This window comes from Bos javanicus, chromosome 29 (genome assembly GCF_032452875.1).
Source record: "Bos javanicus breed banteng chromosome 29, ARS-OSU_banteng_1.0, whole genome shotgun sequence".
In the NCBI taxonomy this organism is placed as follows: domain Eukaryota; kingdom Metazoa; phylum Chordata; class Mammalia; order Artiodactyla; family Bovidae; genus Bos; species Bos javanicus.
Window position 1 is genome coordinate 26,884,830 of NC_083896.1, and position 23,806 is coordinate 26,908,635.

Consider the following 23,806-nt stretch of genomic DNA (forward strand, 5'->3'; position numbering starts at 1 on the left):
AAACAGCAAGTTATTATAAAATATGCACAAGATTTTATATCAAATGACAAGTGGAATCAGGATTCGAGTACTGGTAGTTCCACCTGATGTCAAGGTCCATGTCTTTCTATCACTAGTTATAAACCACCTGGAGTGGGAAAATAAAGACAATGACACTTTCTAAGCGACCTTGGGCAAGTTGTTTTTCTCCTAATAGTTGTATTTTATCATCCTAAAAACTGTCGCTTCTTCTTTTAAACTGGAGATACATAGACAAACACTGTCTATACTATACTTTTGTAACCAGCATTTTAAAATATGTTATATTTAACACAATTATTTCATAGTTAAAAAAAAAGATATACTTGCTAAAATAAATGAGGCTGTGAATAGCATTTCACATACCTCTGAGCCATAAAACCTAGGCGGTAGAGATTTTCTGGGATCACCCGATCCAGCCCTTTAGTTTTCTGCATGCCAGGAGGCATGGCAAGATCTTCGTTCCCCGACCAGGGACTGAACCTGCATCCCTTTCAGTGGAAGTGGAGTCTTAACCGCTGGATCGCCAGGGAAATCTCCCAGCCCTTTGGTTTTAAAGATGAAAAGTTTGTGACAGACATTGACACCAGTCAGTTGGCTGAAGTGAGGGGAAAAAAGATCTTGGCTGAGCTGAAACTCAGTTTTTCTCATTTCCACCTGAATGATGCTCCTTTCCATTTTGACACGGAAATAGACGCTTTCTTGGCGGGCAAATGAAGAGAATCGCAGTGTAGGTTAGCGGAGCAGGCTGCCTGCTGGAGAGTCTCTGGAGCCTTGGCCCAGAAGTCTTCGCAGAGCCTGCTTCACCTCTGTGTTCCGCAGGGTGTAAATGAAAGGGTTGAGCATGGGAGTGACTATGGTGTAGAAGACGGCAGGGGCCCCAACGCCTGCCCCACTGGAGCGAGGCTGCAGGTAGATATGCAGACCGGGGGCATGTAGTACAGGAGCACCACCGTGAAGTGGGAGGTGCAAGTGGAGAGGGTGCGCTTCCTGCCTTCCGCTGTGCGGATGCGCAACACCGCTGCCGCGATGAAGACGTAGGAGATGACGATGAGTATGAGGCAACCTGCAGCCACAATGCCAATGTTGGCAAGCATGACAAGCTCATTGACGGTGGTGTCTGCACAGGCCAGCTTCAGCACTGGCGGGATATCACAGAAGAAGTAGGCGATGTGACGAGGCCCACAGTAGAGCAAGTGGAAGGTGAGGCAGGTATGGAGTGCGGAGTGCACCGCACCCATGGTCCAAGTGATCCCAGCCAGCCCTGCGCACATCCGCCTGTTCATGGCCACCGGGTAGTGCAGGGGTCGGCAGATAGCCAGGTAGCGGTCGTAGGCCATGACCGTGTACAGGAAGCACTCGGTGCTGGCCAGGAAGTGGAAGCAGTAAAGCTGGATAGCACAGCCCTCAAAGGAGATCACCTTTCCATCCGGAGTGAGGAGGCCTGCCATGACCTTGGGCACTGTCACCGTAGACAGACATGCATCTAGGAAGGAGAGGTGCGCCAGGAAGTGGTACATGGGGGAGCAGAGGTGAGGGTCAGAGCCCACGGTGATGAGAATGAGGAGATTCCCAGTCACGGTGATGCTATAGATGAGGAGGAAGAGCAGAAAGAAGAGGCTAGGATGTTCAGCTGTGTACATCAGACCCTCCAAGAAGAAGAAGTCCACCACGGTCTGGTTGGGGTCTTCTGTCTCCCTGATCATCTTCTCAGGCAGGAGAGGACTGACATCAGCAGACAGAATAAGTAGCCATTTGCCTTCCCTGAAGTGTCATTAGCCAGTTGGTTCATGTCATGGATATACATGCTCAGTTAACTCTTTTGGCCTGTTCTGGTGTTTTCTTGCTGCCCTTTCAAAATGAGTCTTTTAATATGGGAAACACTATCTTTTTGAGGCACACAAAGAACTGTAAGGATTATTTGGGAAAAGTACACTCCCTAAAAATGGCAAGAAAAATACAGATTATAAATCTTACTCTCATGGAGCCTATATATATATATATATATATTTTTTTTTTTTCAGAGTTGAAAACTGTGGTTCCTCTGCTCCCCTGATTTACTCTGCTGTACTGCATATGTGGATGACCAGGTTCTTATTGCTTTGAGTCATCAGGGAGTCACATCTCATCTTCCGGGAGACTTGTCCAGAGTCTGGGAGCTATTACATCAGCCAGGAACACAGCAGTCCCATGCATTCTTCATCCAGAGGGAGTTCTTTAGCCACTCACAGTCAACTCTCAAGTGTAGGAAGATGAAGCCTTAGAGAATTGAGTTAATAATTACCACAACAGATTGTTCAGTTTCATTTCATTCTCTTCCTGTAAACCTTTATTTCAGCCTTTTGGGAAATGTTTTCCTGTTCCTTTGTTTTAAGCCTAAAATGAAATTTAAGTTTTCTTTAATTCTTTCAATCTGTTAACTCTTAAACCTAATTAGATGTTAAATTATATGAAAATTTTCTTTAAACTGCTTATTTCTGCTGTACCTTCAGTTCTATAGGTTTTACCTAAGACTTCCTCTGCATATTTCATACCTAAATTTACACAAAGATGTTTTATGTCTTAACTCTCAATTCTCTAATATATCAAATGTTCTGTATTCCACTTTGTCAGTTTTCTTAAAACAACATGTTTAATTTCTCTCTCCCCTTTACTGTTCCTCTCTAAGGCATAAATTGACTCTCTTTTCAATATGCAAAACTATCTGCAAACTAATTCCATTATAAGCACAAAATCTTTATCTTCTGCAGTCCCAGGAAGAAACTTCTCTTATCTAGGGTTGCTGTCTACCTTTTCACAATTTGCCATAATCTCCCCCTGATCTCATCACAGCATTCCATCTTAGAAAGTAAATGGAATTCTTTTCATCTCTGTTTTCACTAATCTACTCTCTATGGCTAATTTTGAACATTAATTCCTCTAGTTGCCCTTTATAAATAATATTTTATCTCATACTACTTTATTCATTCATGAAATATGTAGTATTCAGGATAATTATTAATAATAATTAGACCAAAGTACATGCTTATGTATTATTAATAATTATCCTAAATACAGTATGTTTCATGGATGAATAAAGTTATGTGAAATAAAATATTTATAAAGGGCTTCTAGAGGAATAAATGTTCAAACTTAGCCTTCTTTGGACTTAGTGTTCCATGGGCATATGTCATGTCTTTCAAAGAGAAACATAGAGAAAATATCTTATGCCTTATTTAGTTTCTTTTTTAAAAATTTATTTTTAATTGGAGTATAATTGCTTTACAATGTTGGGTTTAGTTTCTGCTGTATGACAACGTGAATCAGCCATGAGCATTATATACAATCCCTCCTTCTTGAGCCTCCTTCCCCCCACCCCTCATTCTGCCCCTCTAGGTTGTCACAGAGCACTGGGCTGAACTCCCTGTGTTACACAGCTCCTTATCTAGTTTCTGATTAATGTTTTTGGTGTAGAGAAGTAGAAATAGCAAGGAGCCAAGTTTATTTGGATGCTTGTAAGCTTAAGTTTAGAAGGAAATGGCAACTCACTCCAGTATTCTTGCCTGGGAAATCCTATGGACACAGGAGCCTGGTGGGCTACAGTCCATGGGATTGCAAAAGTCAGACACAACTTAGTAACTGAACAGCATTTAAGGGCTTCCCAGGTGACTCAGTGGTAAAGAATCCATCTGTTAATGCAGAAGATTCAGGTTCAATCTCTGGGTCGGGAAGATCCCCTGGAGAAGGAAATGGCTACTCACTCCAGTATTCTTCCCTGGAGAATCCCATGGACAGAGGAGCCTGTCAGGCTATAGTCCATGGGGTCACAAAAGAGTCAGACACAACTGAGTGACTAAACAACAATGATGATGACAAACTTAAGTTTAAGTCTCTGGTCAATCACTTACCAGCTGAAAGAGAACAATAATTGTGCTAAATTTCTTGGTTCCTCCATTCATCAAATTTTAAATGGGGATATTATTATTTGTGACAGTTATTCATTTACTTAGAATAGAGTAGGACACATAGTACATGACCTTAAATTTATTCATATTCATTAATTCAGTTTTCCTATAATGCTCCTGATGAAAAATTGCATAGATTCTGCTTGAACAAATTCAGCAATGGAGTATTCCCTATTTCACAAGAGAGCTCACTCCAGTGTTGGGTAGATTGATGTATTGTAATGTCCTTTACATCAACTGTATATATGTATGCCTGATATTTCAACCAATTAGGTTTAGATTTGTCCTCTTCTCACTCACTGGAATGGATATGATTTTTAAAGTAGACAAACAGTAACAAGTGTTATTGGTTGTGGAGAAACTGAAACCTCTACACATTGGCATTCAGAATGCAAAATGGTAGAGTCCACTTGGGGAAACAGCGTGGAAGTTTCTTAAACAAGAGTTTTACTATATGATCCAGAATTTCCATTTATAGGGATGCACAAGAGAAGTGAAAACATGTGCATATAAACATAAATGTTTATAATGGAATTAATCATAACAGTCAATGCCTGGAAACAATCACGTTTGTTGGTCATCAACTGGTGAATAGATTTTTTTTTTAAAGATAATCTGTACACTGAAATACCACTCAGCAATTCAGAGAAACAAAATGCTAATGCAGATTATAAAATGGATAGTGCTCAAAAACATGATGCTAAGTGCAAGAAGCCAGACACAAAAGGTCACATGTTGTATGCTTTTTAGGAAACATTCTGTTAAGACAAATCTGTAAAAAGAGAAAAGTTAGTGGATACATGAGACTGGAGTGAGACCAGGGAATGAATACAGACTGTCATGAGGAATCTTTCTGAAGTGAAGGAAATGTTCTAAAATTGGATTGTTGTTACATTGCACAAGTTTGTAAATTTACTAACAATTTTTGAATTATATACTTAAACGGGTGAATTTTATGGTGTACAAAAATGAGTTATTAAAAAAGGAAGAAGTAAATCAAAAGGAAGAAAGTTTGGCCAAGTGATGCAAAACATGATTTAAATAAATGGACAAATACTGTTTGCTGAAGGATAGTATAATAAAGTATTTAAATTCCTTCTAATTTTTAAAATGTTTTTGTTTTGAAATGTTAAATTTATAGAACATTAAAAAATAGAGAAGATGATATATATTGAGTTAAATTCTCCTAAAATTGACATTGTAAAATTATAAGAATCAGGGAATTAGCATTAGTACCATACCATAAACTCAAATATAGACCACATTCAAATTTCACCAGTGCTTCTCCAATATCACTTTTCTTTTCCAGAACCCAGCAGAGGATCTTAGTCTCCTTTAATCTGTGACAGTCCCTCATTCTTTCCTTGTAATTAATGACTTTTACCCTTTTGATGAGTACCAATTAATTATTTTATATAACATATTTCAATTTGGATATGTATGATGTCTTTTCTTGAGTAGATTGAGATTATGCAGTTTTGGCATAATACCATAGAAGTGATCTTGTATCCTTTTCCAGGTATATATCATTTCAGGTGTATGTGATGTCAATATGTCTTATTGGTTATGGTAAATGTCTTGTGGGAGAGATACTTTGAGACTATGCTTATATTTTGTATCTCCTCAAATTTTCACTCAAGAATTTTAGAATCATCCATTTTGTCAGGGAACATTATTACCTTGTTGTTTGTCAAATGGTGATTAAAAAATAATGCCATCAATTCTGTACATTATTATTAATAATAGGAATTCTTCTGTATGGAAGAACAGTCTCTTCTTCCTGTTTATTTATTCAATTATTTATATCAGCAGAGATTCATGAATATGTATTTTATTCTGTGATTAAACATAATGCAGTGTAGTATATATTTTGTTATTCAAGTTGTTCTATTTTGACCATTTGGGGCTCCTTCAGTTTGTCACCAGTATCTTATTGATATGCTTCACCTTTTTCATACATGTCCTTGTTTCCCGACACAACAGGATGTTCCAGGCTGCTCTTGTATTTTCCCTTCTCCAAACCTAGATGCCACAACTTCTGTAAAGAGTCTTTCTATTGGAGAATTGCATTAAAATTTAGAAACCAAATCTGATTTCTAAGTGCACTCCTTGCTACTGAGATGTCTTTACTCCTAGGGACCCTCAACAAATAGAAAAATATATGTATGAGTACTAACCTATCCAAACATATGCATCTATACTTATTCTGTATCATTTTATCATCATAATTTTAAAAGCTATTTATTTATAATGATACTTCCAAATTCCAATCCAACACCACTTTTGCTCTCTTTATTTGTTGTTTCTTTCTCCAAGAGTGAGAAACCTACTTCTCATTACCTAATTTTGTCAGTTCCATATTAGATTTTTTTCTTTAATTGCTTTTGGATTTTGAGTCATAATACAAAATTATTACCTTATGTCATGGTTGAAGAATAATTCACCCATGTTTTCTTCTATTATTTATAAGCTTTCACACTTTACATTTAGATTCCAAATCTGTTTGCAGTTTATTCTTTTCTGTGGTGGAAGAGATATGGACCTAATTTTGTATGGCTTGTGTTTATGAAGACTTTGATTTTTGCATATTAAATTCCTTTTTATTACTGGTCTTTTAAATTGAGTTAGTTTTATTATTGATTCTCTGGGATTTTCCAGATGTCCTATCTATTATTTGCATATGGAGATACTTATTTTTTATTGTTTATGCAGTTTTTATTTATATTTAAAAATTTATTGGAGTACAGTTGATTTTAAATGTTGTGCTAATTTCTACTGTACAGTAAAGTGAATTAGTTATACGTATACATATATCCATTCTTTTAAATAGTCTTTTCCCATAAAGATCATTACAGAGTATTGAGAAAAGTTTTCTGTGTTATACAGTAGGTCCTTATTAATTATTTATTTCCTATATAGTAGTGTGTACATGTTAATCTCAATCTTGCATATGGAGATAGTTCTAGTTATTCTTTACCCATTCTTATTCCCCTAATATTCTGTAATTTATTTTTCTTGCTTAATTGTATTAGCTAATTGTAGGCAGATTCTTTACCATCTGAACCACTAGGGGAAGCGTAACACTTCTAATATAGCATCAAATATGAGAAAAGAGCATGTGTATCATTACTTTGATCTTGTTTTAATTGGAAATGCCTCTAGTGTTGTCCAATTAAATAAGAAACTGCCTGAATTTCTTATTATACATATAAAATATTATTATATATTATCATGTTAAGTATTTCTCATGTCAATTTTCTTGAGTATTTTTATCATAATGGGTGTTGAATTTTGTCAAAGACTTTGTTAAATATCTGTTAATATAGTCATATGACCTTTCCCCCACACTTATTAATATGGAGTATGATATTAATTGATTAGCTAACATTAAAACATCATCCTCTTCCAATACATCCCACTTGGTTATGGTGTATTATTTTCTTTTATGTGGTATTGGATTCTGTTTGCAAATGTTTTACTTAGTGATTTTTGAATTGACATTTATGAGTTCATTTCTCTACAGTTTTCTTTCTTATACTGATGTTAAAAATCTAGTTTAGCTTTCTGTTTTATTATTTTATTCTTTATTGTCAGGCTTATTAGTTATTTTCAGTATCTTTTAAAGTACGTCTATTGCCTGTACAACAATAAGCTTTTTAATTTCTCTCTTTCCTTTCATTTTTCTCTCATATTTCAGTTGTATTATTTCAACTTTATCACAATACATAACCTTTGTGCCTGAGTCTTCCACCTTCATTCCTCCTTTGCTTCATTCTTATGTGTACATTTATATAATTTAAAATATTGACCATCTGTATTTTTGCTGAAGTTTTCTCAACTATCTTTTGATTGGTTGATGTTCTTTCATTAGTAGATTCCTTAGGAAGGGTTGATGAATGCAGAATTCCTTAAGTACTTAATATGTTGAATGGTGTTTTTTCATTGCCTTGATCTTTGAAGGGACAGTTGTGCTGCATATGAAATCATTGGTTTATACTTTCTCTTACTGAGTTTTTAAAAACATGTTGTGCCATAGATTCTTTGCTGTGCATTTTGCTTTTTAAATGTCTGATGTCTTAGTTAATTATTTTGCTTTTTAAATTACTTAATCATTTGGTTGAAGTCCTTGATGGTTTTATCTTCATATTTGAAATCTGGTAGTGTCTTAGATTTGCTTAGGATATCTTAGAGTTGACTTTATAAAATATAACAGAGACTAGATTTAAAAATTATATATCTATTTATAACATGAACATAACCTTGATATCAATTTCAAATAAAAACAGCAAACAAAATAAATTTATAGACTAATATCATTTATGAATATAAGTGCAAATAATCACATAGAAGCAAATACATGTCAAATAAAGTAATATTTGCATAGAGCATAAGGATATTTTAGTATCAGGAAACAATCCTTTGTAGTTCACCACATTAAGAAATTTATAGGAGAAGAAAATATTACCCAATAAATTTAGGAAACAAACCTCAATAGTCATTATGAAAAGAATATCTTAGTATATTAATAATTTAAAACAAAATAATGGGTATAATTATTTTAGGGACAATCACATTTATGGTGACAATTTACTTGTATTCCCCTCAAAGTCAGGTAAAATAAAGAACATCTCTTTTATCCTTTACTGCTGCTGCTGCTGCTGCTAAGTAGCTTCAGTTGTGTCCGACTCTGTGTGACCCCAGACACGGCAGCCCAACCAGACTCCGCCGTCCCTGGGATTCTCCAGGCAAGAACACTGGAGTGTGTTGCCATTTCCTTCTCCAATGCATGAAAATGAAAAGTGAAAGTGACGTTGCTCACTTGTGTCTGACCCTCAGCGACCCCATGGACTGCAGCCTACCAGGCTCCTCTGTCCATGGGATTTTCCAGGCAAGAGTACTGGAGTGGGGTGCCATTGCCTTCTCCGTATCCTTTACTACTTAGCATTTTATAAGTATCCTTGTCAACATGATCAAATAGGAAAAAGAGAAAAGATTGTGCCAAAGAAATAAACTTTGTTTTTAATTTAGGAACAAACAAGAGTATCTGGATTCTAAAAATCAGCAGTTGCTTTGAAAAATTTCAAGAAGCTTCTTTCTAAAATTAGAACTATGTTTTTTTGCAGAAAATATAAATACTCGATGCATTCATTGAATAATAAAAAGGAAATGGTCAGTTTAAATACATTTTTGTGTGTTTATAATGCAAATGCAATAATAAATAAATATATGACAAATTCATTATTTATTGTGAAAAAGGGAAAATTACTATAGGCTGTATGAATTACATCATTAGGGGCTAAAGATACATTACAGGTTCTTAGTCTTATGCATTATAGAACCAGTTGGCTAATAGTTATCACTTTAGGTGAATGAAAGAAAAGTCTGAAGAATAAAATATGGTATTTAGGTTATAGGACAGGCAGTAGTTAAATTTAGTTTCAATGGAATATTGCTTTGACTTGTTTAATCTGATAAGCAAAATATTTTGCTTAATTTCAATTTATCATTGCGTATCACAGCACTGTATCTGAGTGAACCGATATTCACAAGTTGAGTGAGATAGTTCTTTCCTTGTGCTTCATATTTCATAATTATTGTTCCTTTTAATAAAATAAGACTGAGCAAAAGGAGATTTATAAATATTTCTTGCCATTTTTTCTTTTTTATTCCAGATATGAGATTTAAAAAGAAAATCAAAGAAAACACTTAGGTTTTCTTTTATTTCATTATGGCAAATAAGATAGTTTAGCAACCATTTTGAGTATGAAACCAACAATTAAAAAATCAAGACCATCTGTCTGCTCTGTTAATACAAAATTAACTGCTGCAGGAAATGCCTTCCAACTGTAAAAGTCTAGAAAAATAGACAAAAATCTATACATTAATTCTTTTTAGACATTGGACAAAAGGCAGTATAGGACTATGATTCCTGGAATAGGGGAAACAAATGAAGTAAGTCCTGAGAGTGCCTGAACTTAATGCCTGGAGACAGTTTCTGTAATTCAGAAACCCATAATACATAGAGTATGGGTTAAAATCCTCAAAGGTTAGTGCCTTAGTATGAGGGCTTATGAGATCAAGAATAAAAGCTGTTGCATACCTAGTCATAAAAAGAACCAAATGAAAATCTGAGAGGTGAAATGTATAACAACTGAAGTAAAAAGACACAGAGTAAGATGAACAGTAGCTTAGATATTGTAGAAGAGAAAAATTCGTGAATTTTAAATGTTAGAACAGGGCCTCAGTCAACTGTAGGATAGTATCAAGCAATCTAATTTGTATGTAATTGGAGTCGAAGAAGAGGAGAGAGGTAAGTAGAAATAAAATAAAATAAATAATACCTGAAATTTTCCAAATTTTATGAAAACAATAGACCCACAGATAAGAGAAACACAATGAGCAACAAGTAACATAAGCACAAATAAAGCAGCACGAAGGCACACTCCCCACACAAACTACTGAATTTACTGAAAAAGAGAAAATCTAAAAGGAAGACAGACACAAAGAAGACTCATTATGCTGAAGGAACAAAGATAGGAATGACATGAAACCTTAGAAACCTGTCAAGCCAGCCAGAAGAAGAGGGAGCATCTCTAAAGCAATGAAAGAAAAAAACCTACTATCAACCCAGAATTCCATATTCAGCTACAATATCTTATATAAAGAAGGTGAAGTAAAGATTTTTTTCAGTCAAAAGCATAAATTCCATTTTCATTAGGCCATGATTACATTTGAAAAATTTAACACCTCTTTGTCAGTTATTAATCAAAAATGTAAAAATAAATCAGGAGAATATAGAAGACTGAAACAATGCTGTCCACTAACTTGAGCTAACTGACAATTATAGTAATAGTAATACTGCACCAATTCCTGTAAATAAAACTTCTTTAAAAGTGGTGGGGTGATATGAGAGAATAGCATTACCAATAGTATATTACCGTGTTAAAATAGATGACCAATGCAAATTTGATGCATGAAGTAGAGCACCCAAAGCTGGTGCTCTGGGATGACCCAGAGGGATGGGATGGGTCGGGAGGTGGGAGGGGAGTTCAGAATGGTGGGACACATGTATACCCATGGCTGATTCATGTCAATGTATGGCAAAAACCACCGCAATACTATAAAGTAATTACCCTCTAATTAAAATAAATAAATTAATTTAAAAAATATAAACTGAACTTGGTGGTATAAGCGTTTGAAGGGCAGGTTTTTTTTTTTTAAGGTTAAAATCAGATAGGTCAATTGTTTTCTCACTTTTAGAGAAAAATTGGAAATTCCTCAAGTAAGATGTAAGACTTAGGTGCTTATTCACTTGCAAGTCATGGCTGACGTCACTAGAGGGCGCACTCCTACCATAGCCCATACAAAGTTCTGAAACTAGACTGGTCACATTTTTTAAAATTAAAAAAAAAAAAGTCAGAGGGATGGTATGGGGAGGGAGGAGGGAGGAGGGTTCAGGATGGGGAACTCGTGTATACTTGTGGTGGATTCATGTTGATACATGGCAAAACCAGTACAATATTGTAAAGTTAAAAAAAATAAATAAAAAATAAAAGGCCTTAAAAAAAAAAGTCAAATGTATTTTCATCCATTTTTAAACACCAACTTGGTAAAAAAAAAAAAAAGTGACTTCCCCAAAGTAATATTAAGCACACTTTATTCAAATACTTTGGCCACCTCATACGAAGAGTTGACTCATTGGAAAAGACCCTGATGCTGGGAGGGATTAGGGGCAGGAGGAGAAGGGGACGACAGAAGATGAGATGGCTGGATGGCATCACCGATTCGATGGACGTGAGTCTGAGTAAACTCCGGGAGTTGGTGATGGACAGGGAGGCCTGGCATGCTGCGATTCATGGGATCACAAAGAGTCAGACACGACTGAGTGATGGAGCTGAGCTGAACTGAAACAGGACCTTGTTCTTAATTACTGTTTTCAACACTGGTTGAACATTCAGATTAACCACTTTTTCTCTTCTGCTTTATTTTTTTTCTCACTTTTAAGGCTAGAGAACCTCAAAATGAACTTGAAAACGAAATTTCCTCTTAAGAGTTGAAGTTGCATAAAAAGTATATACTAACCTACATAGTTCTTTCTAAAGGAGGCTTTCAAGTTTTGGACTCAGACTTAGTTCACTTATTGGCTCTGCAGTTGTTTAACTGTGAATAGAGGATAAAGTCCCTGGTTTGGAAAGATCCTCTGGAGGAGGTGATGGCAACCCACTCCAGTATTCTTGTCTGGAGAATCCAATGCATAGAGGAGCCTGGTGGGCTACAGTCCACAGGGTCGCAAAATACACACACACACACACACACACACACACACACATAGGATAAAGTAAAATTTGTTGCTTGCTGTTTTTATGAGGTAGGTTTCTTAATTTAAAGTGATGAGATATATTTTATGTTTCTCGATTACCAGTTAAACAAGAAATTAAATTTTTTATGTAACCCTTCATTTTTGCATGATGTGTCATTGGTCTTGATGAGAAAAGAGATGCCACGTTTACTTTAATCCAACTTTCAGGTCTCTGTTCTGACCCAGGAGGCTTATTAACTGAGTTCTGCTGCTGTTTGTGCGGTGGGATGCTGAGGTGCCTGTAGCACTGAGGTGTTTTATGTTTGTCAAACAGAATTTGTAACTAACTGCTTTTTCCCATCCCCAGGGCAACTCCACCCAAGATAGCTAATTAAACGTCTCTAGGGGTTTCTCTGGAGAAGGCAATGGCACCCCACTCCAGTACTATGCCTGGAAAGTCCCATGGGCGGAGGAGCCTGGTGGGCTGAAGTCCATGGGGCCGCTAAGAGTTGGACACGACTGAATGACTTCACTTTCGCTTTCACTTTCATGCATTGGAGAAGGAAATGGCAACCCACTCCAGTGTTCTTGCCTGGAGAATCCCAGAGACGGGAGAGTGGTGGGCTACCGTCTATGGGGTCGCACAGAGTCGGACTTAAGCGACTTAGCAGCAGCAGCAGCAGCAAGGGTTTCTCTTAGGATTATCTTTAGGGTTTATATTGTTCCTATCACATGAAAAATTCTATCTATTTACTCTTTTTTTTTTTTTTTCTGAGTAGATTTTACAAGACCTGCAAACTGTGGATCATCCTATACTTTCCAGGGTGCCAGCTTTATAAATTCCAGATCCAGTTATCTTTCTCTAACTCCTTTTCCTGAACTACTGCAGTACTTATTGTATGCTGAATTATAAACTCATTTTAAATTTCAGTTTCTAGTCATGGAATGGCATGAGTGCTCTGTTGTGTCCTGCTCTAACCCCATGGACTGTAGTCCGCCAGTCTCCTTTGTCCATGGGATTTCTCAGGCAAAAATACTGGAGTGGGTTGCCATTTCCTTTTCCAGGGATCTTCCAGATCCAGGGATTGGACCCGTGCCTCTTGCATCTACTGCATTGGCAGGCATAGTCTTTACCATTGGTGTCACCTGGGAAGCCCTTTCTAGTCATATATTGATAGTTTATCTACATGCTCATGTATAAATGTATTTTCTTCTTGTAAGATCATAGATGCATTTAGAATAGACAACAATGTTATAATTTTGGAGTTACACTGAATATGTTTTTCTTGATTTGAATGGAATTACCTATTCATGCATATTTTGATATTCAAACTTACATCTCTGCTGTTAGAGCAGACAGCAAGAAAAATCACTGAACACACACATCTAGGCTCAGAAAATATCTGGTACACATAAATCAGTTCTCCTTCCTTTTGCCAGCTATTTAACAAGTAGAGTTGATTTTGGAATAGAATATCATCATATTTCATGGGCTATACTTACTCATGTATATTCAAAAGCAAAAATTCAAACATCAAAACAAAACATCTTGAGCACTCTGGGACTGAGGGGCCCTCCTTGGACCCTGGCAACATTATCACAAAAAAGGACTAATAGAGCAGACCTCATCTCCTTGCAAATACGTATATGCGCCATCCCATTTGTGTCTCCTCACTCATACTCAATTGTTGTGGAAAATGCCAGGATATGGTAGCATGCATTCTTCTACCATCACATATGGTCTGTTTAATTAATATCCAGGAAGTCAACAGGGAGATCTAGTCATAAGGAAATTTATCCTTGATATACCCATGTCAATTTTACCAAAATAGAGTTCTGTGCAAGCTCAGGTCGTGATGCAGTGCACATTTCACGGCTCCCTTACTTTGCAGTGGAAGTGCCCTCTCAAGTTAGAGTTCACGGACCATTGTTTATCAAAGTAAAAGGCAGAGAGTGAATATGGGAAAGCCACTTACTTCCTTGAACTTCAGTTTTCCCACAGTTACATGGGAATAATAATGCTTACCTCATATAATTGTTGTCAAGGTCAAATTATACGGTTTGCATGAAGGTTACTTGTAACCTGTAAAAAGATATGTGGGTATCAACTCAGGGATTAGAAGCAGTAACACACATGTAGATGGATGCCACAGTGAGAGTTTTTATGTGGACAGTTTACTTATCTTAGATTGTTTTCTGCCTGTTATCATCCTTATTGAGTGTTTTAATTGATTTCCATTGTTATTCAAGGAGGAAACATGAAAAATCATGTTCAAAAATAGGTTACAATGTAGAACTTTCCAAGGTTCCCACTCCATATCTAGAAGTCATCAACTCTTTGTATGAATTCTTCATTCTCTTTCTATCTTAAAGCTCCCCAATTATCTGGTGTCTCATCTGATACCCTAAATTTTAGCATTTCCCGTATGTCTGTGATGCATGGAGTCAGTGAGGCTTCACGACCTTGCGACCTCCCAGCCTCCTTAAGGCTGCCTTCATTTCTTTGTTGCGGAGTGTGTAGATGATAGGATTAAGCAAGGGAGTGATGGCTGTGTAGAAGACAGCTACCACTCCATCCAGGGGTTCCTGAGAGCCAGGGCGCAGGTAAATGAAGGTGCAGGGCACATAGTAGACAATGACGACTGTGAGGTGGGCTGCACAGGTGGCGAAGGCGTTGCGGTGCCCGTCGGCGGACCGGATTCGCAGGATAGCAGCCACTATGTAGCCATAGGAAGTGAGGATAAGCACAAAACAGGTGAGGGCCAGGAATCCAATGTCCACAAAGGTGATCAGCTCGTTGATGGTGGTGTCAGCACAGGCTAGACGCAGCATGGCAGGAATGTCACAGAAGAAGTAGTCTACCTGGTTTGGACCACAGAAAGGCAGCCGGAATATGAAGCTTGTTTGGAAAAGTGAGTGGAGGGTGCCTCCCAGCCAGGTGCCAATAGCTAGATAGTTACAGACGCTGCGGGTCATGATGGTGGCATAATGTAAAGGCTTACAAATGGCTAGGAAGCGATCATAAGCCATGAGTGTGTACAGGAAGCATTCAGTGCAGCCCAGGAAATGGAATGAAAAAAGCTGGATGACACAGCCTCCAAAGGAGATAATCCTACTGTCCAAGAGAAAGCCAGCTAACATCTTGGGGACAATGGCAGAGGAAATGGTCATGTCCAAGAGGGAGAGGTGACATAGGAACCAGTACATGGGGCGGTGGAGCTGGGTGTCCACCAAGACCGTGAGGATGATAAGCCCATTCCCAGAGACGGTGAGGGTGTAGATGACAAGGAAGGTTAGGAAGAGCGGTGTCCCCAGCTGTGGTGGGTGGTGCAGCCCCACTAAGATGAAGTGAGACATGGAAGTGTGATTTCCGCGTTGCATCTTCTTGCTGTTCACATCTGCCAAAAGAAGCAGCAGAAGGGAAAAAGCGATGCTGTAAATTCTGTAGGCACAGGATATATATTCTATGTCACTGCCAAATATGGACCGAAAAGGATCTTCAAAAGAGAGGTCTTCTCTAGCTCTTGTTCATAATCGTTCTTTCTCTTCAACCCCTGATTCTGAGATTCTGCTTGAATCTCAGAGCAGATTCAAGCAGAAAAGAGCAGCTTTTCTCTCCAGGGTTAAAACCCGTGTAACAGATTATGTGTATATAGTTCCGGAGAGTGAAGGAAAGACCATACACAGAGATAGTCATGTCAGAAAGAAGAACAATTATATAATGCCTAAACCAGCCTAAGAAGAAATGACTGTTCTATTGTTTTCCTTCAGTTTGATCTCTGATCTGCATACTAGAGAGTTAGGTTACAGCTTATTTACTTACTGAGAATTGGAATTATATTTCTTAATGTAAGTTTGCCAAATAAAAAATGTGTGTATTTTTTAAAATGCACTCTCTGGTTTATACATCAAACATAAAATATTCAGAATCTTTAAAATTATGGGAGGAATATCTATTTTTATAAATTCTATTTCAAACATACACAAGCCCTTTAAAATCATTCAGGTTAGTGAAGCAACACAAAATCCAAAATTACAACAGGATACCTGTTGTAATCTATTCTCTCTGCTTCTGTCTGTGTGCCATCCATCTTTCCATCCATCTATCCATCCACCCATCCAGCATGCATCTGTCTGTTCATATGCCCATTCAGTAATATACTGTATACTGTATCTTAAGACCATGGATGCTGAAGTCAGACGTTGTTTAAACATCCTAGCTCTTCCACTTTGACTCATTGGAAATCTTGGAAATCCTATGGACAGAGGAACCTGGTGAGCTACAGTGCATGGGGTCACACAGAGTCAGACATGACTGAACGACTGAACAACAATCTTGGAAAAGCCATTTCACCTGTCTTTGCCTATTTCTAGAAATGGGAACAACTGTAGTGTCTACTTTATGGGGCGTTTGTAAGGATTAAATAAATTTACATAATTCACACTAACCCTCAATGACTTTAGCTATTATGTGTCAGGGTTCTGTATTAGAAAAATTCAGGCATTGTATCTGTGCCTCAGGTCTGAAGTGAACCTGTAACTTCCAGTGAGTTGTCAAATAGTAGATTTGAGTTCTCAGAATTTGCAGCATCATCACAAAGAGGCTTTTCTCCCAGGACTACTGGTGACAGGCATCAACCACAGTGAAAGGAAGAAATCAGGAAGGTGGCTAAGAGGGTGCTAGAGCTCTTTCAGACACCGAGGGGTTATGGGAGGTATATCCTTCTTAAGTGTCCCTTTTCCCCACCGATATTAGCTCTAATAGTCTTTTTACCAACTGGAAGCAAGTATCCAAAATAGTGTGTTACCTTTTTGAGAATTCAGGGGTCACCCAGAATCACTCAGAAGGCTTTGAAAAGTGTGGAATGAAATTTGGCTTCCAGCTGGACAGCTAGCAGGCAAAAGGACCAAGATGGCAGCTGTGGCTGACCTCTTCATCTTCTTCTACACCATGAATCACTGTGTATCCATAACCTTTATTCCTTTCAGTCTTCATCAGTGCCACAGAGACGACTCATCAGTGAAGACAGGTGTTTTGGGGACTGAGCAATTTCTTGGATCATGAGATTCTCCTTGTTAAACCTAAGAGAGTCCAGGGCAAACCAAGACAGGTGTGTACCTTAAGTAAGAGTCTAAACCACATAGACTCAGACAGCAAAGAATCTGCCCACAATTCAGGAGACCCGGGTTTGATCCCTGGGTTGGGAAGATCCTCTGGGGAAGGAAGGAAATGGCAACCCACTCCAGTATTCTTGCCTGGAGAGTTCCATGGACAGAGGAGCCTGGTAGTCTACAGCCCATGGGGTCACAAAGAGTAGAACACGACTAAATGACTTTCAACTTTCTTTCAAACCACATAGAAACTAAATAATCTCTCCACATGTAGCTACAGAATCTATTTTGAAGCAACTTCAGAGGAAATTCTTAGAGGTTTCCTGGGCATTTCCTTGATTACCAACCTTTACTGGCATCATGGTGCTCAGGCGAAAATTCAAACACACTGGCATGCCCTATGGGAATAGAGACACTCGTAACCTGATATCCACATACTTCCTTAGCCTCCTCTCTTTGTGCTCCATCCCACAAATCTGTGCTGTAGTCAAACATTCCACACCCCACCCCCCCTGCCTTTCCCTATACATTAGTCCCTTTAATATGTACTGGCCCTGTTCCACTGATGCTTGAAAAATTTCTACTAATCTTTCAAGATCTCATTCATGTGTGATGTACTAAGTAAAGGCTTGCCTCCCTTTTCCCCAAAAGGCCTTTCATTCTTTGTAGCCACCACAGTACTTCATTCACATTTCTATCATAGGTTTACTAAGCAAGTTGCAATTTGCCCTCTGTGTGCCTGATCTACCCCATCGGGCTGTGAATTCCTACGGGGACTTTGTCTCATTTTTCTTTTGATCCCAGATTTATAGCATATCTTGCACAGAAAGATTTTTGTGTTTTATTGAATAGAAGGATTCCCCTCTGTCTTGTCTGGATTCCCTATTATCTAGACCCTTAATCTAGGATAACAATCAGTTATGTCTTATAATCTAGGACCCCAAATCATAAGAATTCCAATACTGAGACTGTCACTACTTACTATATTGTTTTGAGCAAATTTCTTAATATGCCTAGTGTTGGCTTCTCCTTTGTAAGAGAGAGAGAGAGAGAGAGAGAGGGAGAGAGAGAGAAAGGAGGCGTTTGTGCTGATTCTTACCTAAAAAGAAATAGCTATCTTTTCTATATCAGTAAGGGTTCACACTGTAAGTTTTGTTTTGTTCCTACATACAGAAAATCAATTTTCCTCCTAGCCTTAGTTCTCTTCTGTACTATAAATTTTTCTCTTGTCTCCCGGTTGCCTTGGCATCTCACTCCTCATTCATTATTATAATTTATTGTTCTCTCTGCACAATAGTGTATGCCACATGAAAGAATAGTGAAACATCCTACTAGTCTCTGCATGAATCAAACACACACCATCTCTACCAGCTCTTGCTTACCATAGCTCAGATCCTCCTCCCAACCCCAGATTCCCCATAATGTACACGCATGCGTGTGTGCTTAGGCTTCCCTTATGGCTTAGCTGGTAAAGAATCCTCCTGCAATGTGGGAGACCTGGGTTTGATCCCTGGGTTGGGAAGATCCCCTGGAGAAGGGAAAGGTTACCCACTCCAGTATTCTGGCTTGGAGAATTCCATGGACTACAGAGTTCATAGGGTCGCAAAGAGTCGGACACGACCGAGTGGCTTTCACTTTCACTGCACAATAATCATCGTTTTCCCCCTGGAAAGAGAGAATACCCTATTGATGGTTTTCCTATTTATAGCTAAAACTGCTCTAGTCCTGTGGTGTATACACTTTAGTCAGTTCCACATTATATTATCAGCATATGATATATTCATCCGTGTAATGGGAAAGGAAGCAGTTTCTACAAGCAGTCTTGGGGAAAAGGACATGAGTACCCATATACTAGCTTTATCTGGCCATTTGTACTCTGTATGAACTGGACTAGGCTTGAAATAGATCTTGAAGCTTACCAGGGTCCAAAACTGAGAGGTAAGTTGACCTTCAATGAGCAGAGTATGAGGCCCCTCCATCCCTTGTAAAGCCTAATGCTGGGAAGAGATCTCAGGTGTCTGCACTGTTTCCAAAGTCTCTAACATACTTCTAATAAATGCAAGTCTCCCAGCGAGTTCTGTTACTAGCCCTCATCTCCCTCTCCGAGTCTTTTCTGCTGATGGCCACTACCTGGATGTGACTCTGCCCCGAGGATACTGTGTATTGCTTGCCGCAGCTTTTTCACGCTCTTTGCTATTCTTTGTAGAGGCTCCTTTCTGAGCTCAGCAGGTTCCCTGGTCCCCTCCTATGACATGCCCTTTCTTGGCTTTGTCACTGAGCTCTTTTGGTGCACCTTTCTTGGCTCACCATCTTCTTTATAGCTTTTTTTGAAGACATTGGCAGCAATCTCCCTAGGAGACTCCTCTGGAGTCTCCCTTTCTGGCAAGTAGGCTGTTCCTTCCTATAGTCCCCATGGGGTGGAGGAAGGGGGCTGATGTCACTTCTGCTTCACCCTCCAGAGGCTATCAACTTGCCCAGAAATAAGCTTCAGTGTCTTTGTTAGCAGTGAAACATGAACTATGGCTACTCAGGAAGTTTACATACTAGCTTGTAGTGTTCCTGTAGCATAGAATCCTCCTAAGAGCATGTGGATATATGTATAACTGATTCACTTTGCTGTATACTTGAAATGAATACAATATTGTAAATCAACTATACTCCAATACAAAATTAAAAAAAAACAAAAAAGTGTAAAAAAAGGTGAGTGGCCAAGATGGTGGAATAGGAAGACCCAGAGCTTATATCCTCCCATTGGCATACCAAAATTACCTCTATCTACAGAGCTATTATTGATCAGAGTGACCTGACAACTAGAAGAAGAGATTTTCTACAACTAAAGATGTAAAAAAGGAACCATAATGAAATGTGTAGGAGGGGTGTAGACCCATACCCCCAGATAAGCAACACATAAAAAGGAGCATAATCAAAATGGCAAAAGTTCTCCCCAAGAAGCTACAACTTCAAGCTCCACATCAAGCTCTGCAGACCAGGGGTCTTGGCACCAGGAAGATGAGCTGCCAGAACATCTGGCTTTGAAGGCCAATGGGACTTGCTTTCCGGAGAGCTAGAGCGATGTAGGAAATGGAGAGTCCACTCTTAAAGGGCACACACAAAATCTCACATGCTCCAAGACTCAGGGCAGAAGCAAAAACTTGAACGGAACCTGGGTCAGGTCCAAATGCTGATCTTGGAGAGCCTCCCGGAGAGGTGGGAGGCAAGTGGGACTCACCCAGCTACCGAGGACTTGCTGGTGGCAGCCATTTGGGGGAGCTCACTCTACCCTGAGGACACCGATGCTGGCGAGTGTCCTTTTGTAGTCCTTCCTCTATTTTATTAGTGGCTGGGACTTGACCCATCTCATCAGCCAGTTGATACCACTTCTGGCCAACCATCCAGTTTCACGGGGATGCAGGTCCACCACCTGCAAGTCCTCAGTAGACCCCTCTGAGCCCCCAAGCTGCCCTAGGACTTGGTTCTGTTCAACAGAATACAAGGGACCCAGCCTTGCCAACCCCCTGGCTTACACAGTTCCCGCCCCCTAGAAACCCAGTCAGCCACCTTAGGATCCAACTCCATCTGCCAGTGCTGTACACTTTAAACTTACCCAGTCCTATATGCAATCATATCTCAATAAAACTTGAAGGAGAAATTAATAATAAAATGACTTATTTAAAAATGCATACCAACAATGATTTAAAGTAAATAAAGCATACTAAAAAAGATATTTAACAATTATTTATTGATCTATTCATTGCCCAGTGTTATTTCAGAGCTACAAATTCCTCTGTTATCATAATTAGAGGATTCCATATAATGCATTTACATAGCCTTATGTGGGATTTTTACCCACTAAGTAAGCAGTATGTCCTTTTGTATTTGGAAAAGTCCATGTTCTCTACAGAAGTTGCTTTTTTTCAAGGGTAAAATGGGGGTGTGCTCTAGGTCACTTCTCTAAAGGGCTGTCCAAGCTCTAAATATGTTTGATTTTTAAGGGACTGCCAAGTTTTTCAAATTCCATCTCGCTTAGTCTCTTCTTTGCATACTGGATGATCTAGACAGTGCTGCCTGAAATAGTGTTGCCTGTAGTAGTGTAGTGTCCTCAGTTCAGTTCAGTTCAGTCTCTCAGTCATGTCCTACTTTTTGTGACCCCATGGACTGCAGCACGCCAGGCTTGCCTGTCCATCACCAGCTCCTGGAGCTTACTCAAACTCACGTCCATTGAGTCAGTCATGCCATCCAATCATCTCATCGCTTTTCATCCCCTTCTTCTCCCACCTTCAATCTTTCCCAGCATCAGGGTCTGTTCTAGTTCTTTGCATCAGGTGGCCAAAGTACTGGAGTTTCAGCTTCAGCATCAGTCCTTTCAGTGAATATTTAGGACCGATTTCCCTTAGGATGGACTGGTTGGATCTCCTTGCAGTGCAAGGGACTCTCAAGATTCTTTTCCAACACCACAGTTCAAAAGCATCAATTCTTTGACACTCAGCTTTCTTTATAGTCCAACTCTCACATCCATACATGACTACTGGGAAAACCATAGCTTTGACTAAATGGACCTTTGTTGAAAAGTAATGTCTCTGCCTTTTTTTTTTTTTTTTTTGAAAGTTTATTTATTATTATTTTTAAATTCTATTTTATTTTATTTTTTAACTTTACAATATTGTATTGGTTTTGCCATATATCAACATGTCTCTGCTTTTTAATATGCTGTCTAGGTTGGTCATAGCTCTTCTTCCAAGGAGCAAGCGTCTTTTAATTTCATGGCTGCAGTCACCATCTGCAGTGATTTTGGAGCCCCCCAAAATAAAGTCTTTCCCTGTTTCCATTATTTCCCCATCTGTTTGCCATGAAGTGATGGGACCAGATGCCATGATCTTAGTTTTCTGAATGTTGAGTTTTAAGCCAACTTTTTCACTCTCCTCTTTCACTTTCATCAAGAGGCTCTTTAGTTCCTCTTCACTTTCTGCCATAAGGATGGTGTCATCTGCATATCTGAAGTTATTGATATTTCTCCTGGCAATCTTGATTCCAGCTTGTGCTTCTTCCAGCCCAGCGTTTCTCATGATGTACTCTGCATATAAGTTAAATAAGCAGGGTGACAATATACAGCCTTGATGTACTCCTTTTCCTATTTGGAACCAGTCTGTTGTTCCATGTCCAGTTCTAACTGTTGCTTCCTGACCTGCATACAGATTTTTCAGGAGATAGGTAAGGTGGTTTGGTATTCCCATTTCTTGAAGAATTTTCCACAGTTTGTTGTGACCCACATAGTAAAAAGCTTTAGTGTAGTCAATAAAGCAGAAGTAGATTTTTTTCTGGTACTCTCTTGCTTTTTTGATGATCCAGCGGATGTTGGCAATTTGATCTCTGGTTCTTCTGCCTTTTCTAAATCCAGCTTGAGCATCTGGAAATTCACAGTTCACATACTGTTGAAGCCTGGCTTGGAGAATTTTGAGCATTACTTTGCTAGCATGTGAGATGAGTGCAATTGGATGGTAGTTTGAACATTCATTGACATTGCTTTTCTTTGGGATTGGAATGAGAACTGACCTTTTGCAGTCCTATGGCCACTGCTGAGTTTTCCAAATTTGCTGGCATATTGAGTGCATCACTTTCACAGCATCATCTTTTAAGATTTATAAATAGCTCAACTGGAATTCCATCAACTCCACTAGCTTTGTTCATAGTGATGTTTCCCACGGCCCACTTGACTTCACATTCCAGAATGTCTGTCTCTGGGTGAGTGGTCGCACCATTGCGGTTATCTGGGTCATGAAGATCTTTTTTGTTTAGTTCTTCTGTGTGCTTTTGCCACCTCTATTTCAATCTGAGTTAAATTCAAAGGGCATTTTTACAATAATTAGTACGTGACATCCATGTATTCATAGCATCTTTGGCTTTAAAGTTCATTCAAATTCCAACCCTAGTACCTCTATAGGATAACTGGATATGGCAGCATTAGCTTCAATTGACAGATGATGAAATTAAAACACAGAGAGATGGAAGGAGTCCTTCCTGACTCCTGATCAAGTACACTCTCTTAGGAGGATTCTATGCTACAGGGCATTACAGAGTATTGAGAAGAGTTCCCTGTGCTATACAGTAGGTGCTTTTTAATTATCCATTTTTAATATGGTAGAGTGTATTTGTCTCTTCATTAACTAGTAATGATTTAATCATTTTTAAGGCCATTTGGGTTATCAACTGTGAATTGCAGATCCATGTTCCTTGCTCAGTTTTCAAATTTGAGAGGTGGCTTTCCATTTTTATTGATTTGCAGGCATAATTTATTTTGAATTTAAGTTCTTTGTCAATTATCTGTATTACAAATACTATTTCCTACCCTGCAGCTTGTCTTTCACTCTCGTAATGAGACTTTGTAATAAAAGAAATAAATTTAAGAATGAGAGATAGTAATGAAATTTCACAATAT

General features: G+C 38.6%; 2 protein-coding genes across 2 annotated transcripts; both read right to left on the reverse strand.

Moving 5' to 3' along the window:
* Positions 1-753: 753 nt before the first annotated feature.
* LOC133240948 (olfactory receptor 10S1-like) lies at positions 754-1,724 on the reverse strand. The gene is given in 2 exon segments (XM_061405927.1): positions 754-936; positions 939-1,724. Coding segments are annotated over 2 exon segments (969 nt in total).
* Positions 1,725-14,547: 12,823 nt separating this feature from the next.
* On the reverse strand, positions 14,548-15,675 carry LOC133241773 (olfactory receptor 10G6). Its single transcript, XM_061407698.1, has one exon. It carries the CDS (start codon positions 15,640-15,642, stop codon positions 14,707-14,709), a length of 936 nt encoding a protein of 311 aa, XP_061263682.1. The 5' UTR covers positions 15,643-15,675; the 3' UTR covers positions 14,548-14,706.
* Positions 15,676-23,806: the final 8,131 nt, after the last annotated feature.

Excerpts from the sequence above, each read along its gene's own strand:
- LOC133241773 (XM_061407698.1), bottom strand. The coding sequence starts at position 15,642 with ATGCAACGCGGAAATCACACTTCCATGTCTCACTTCATCTTAGTGGGG.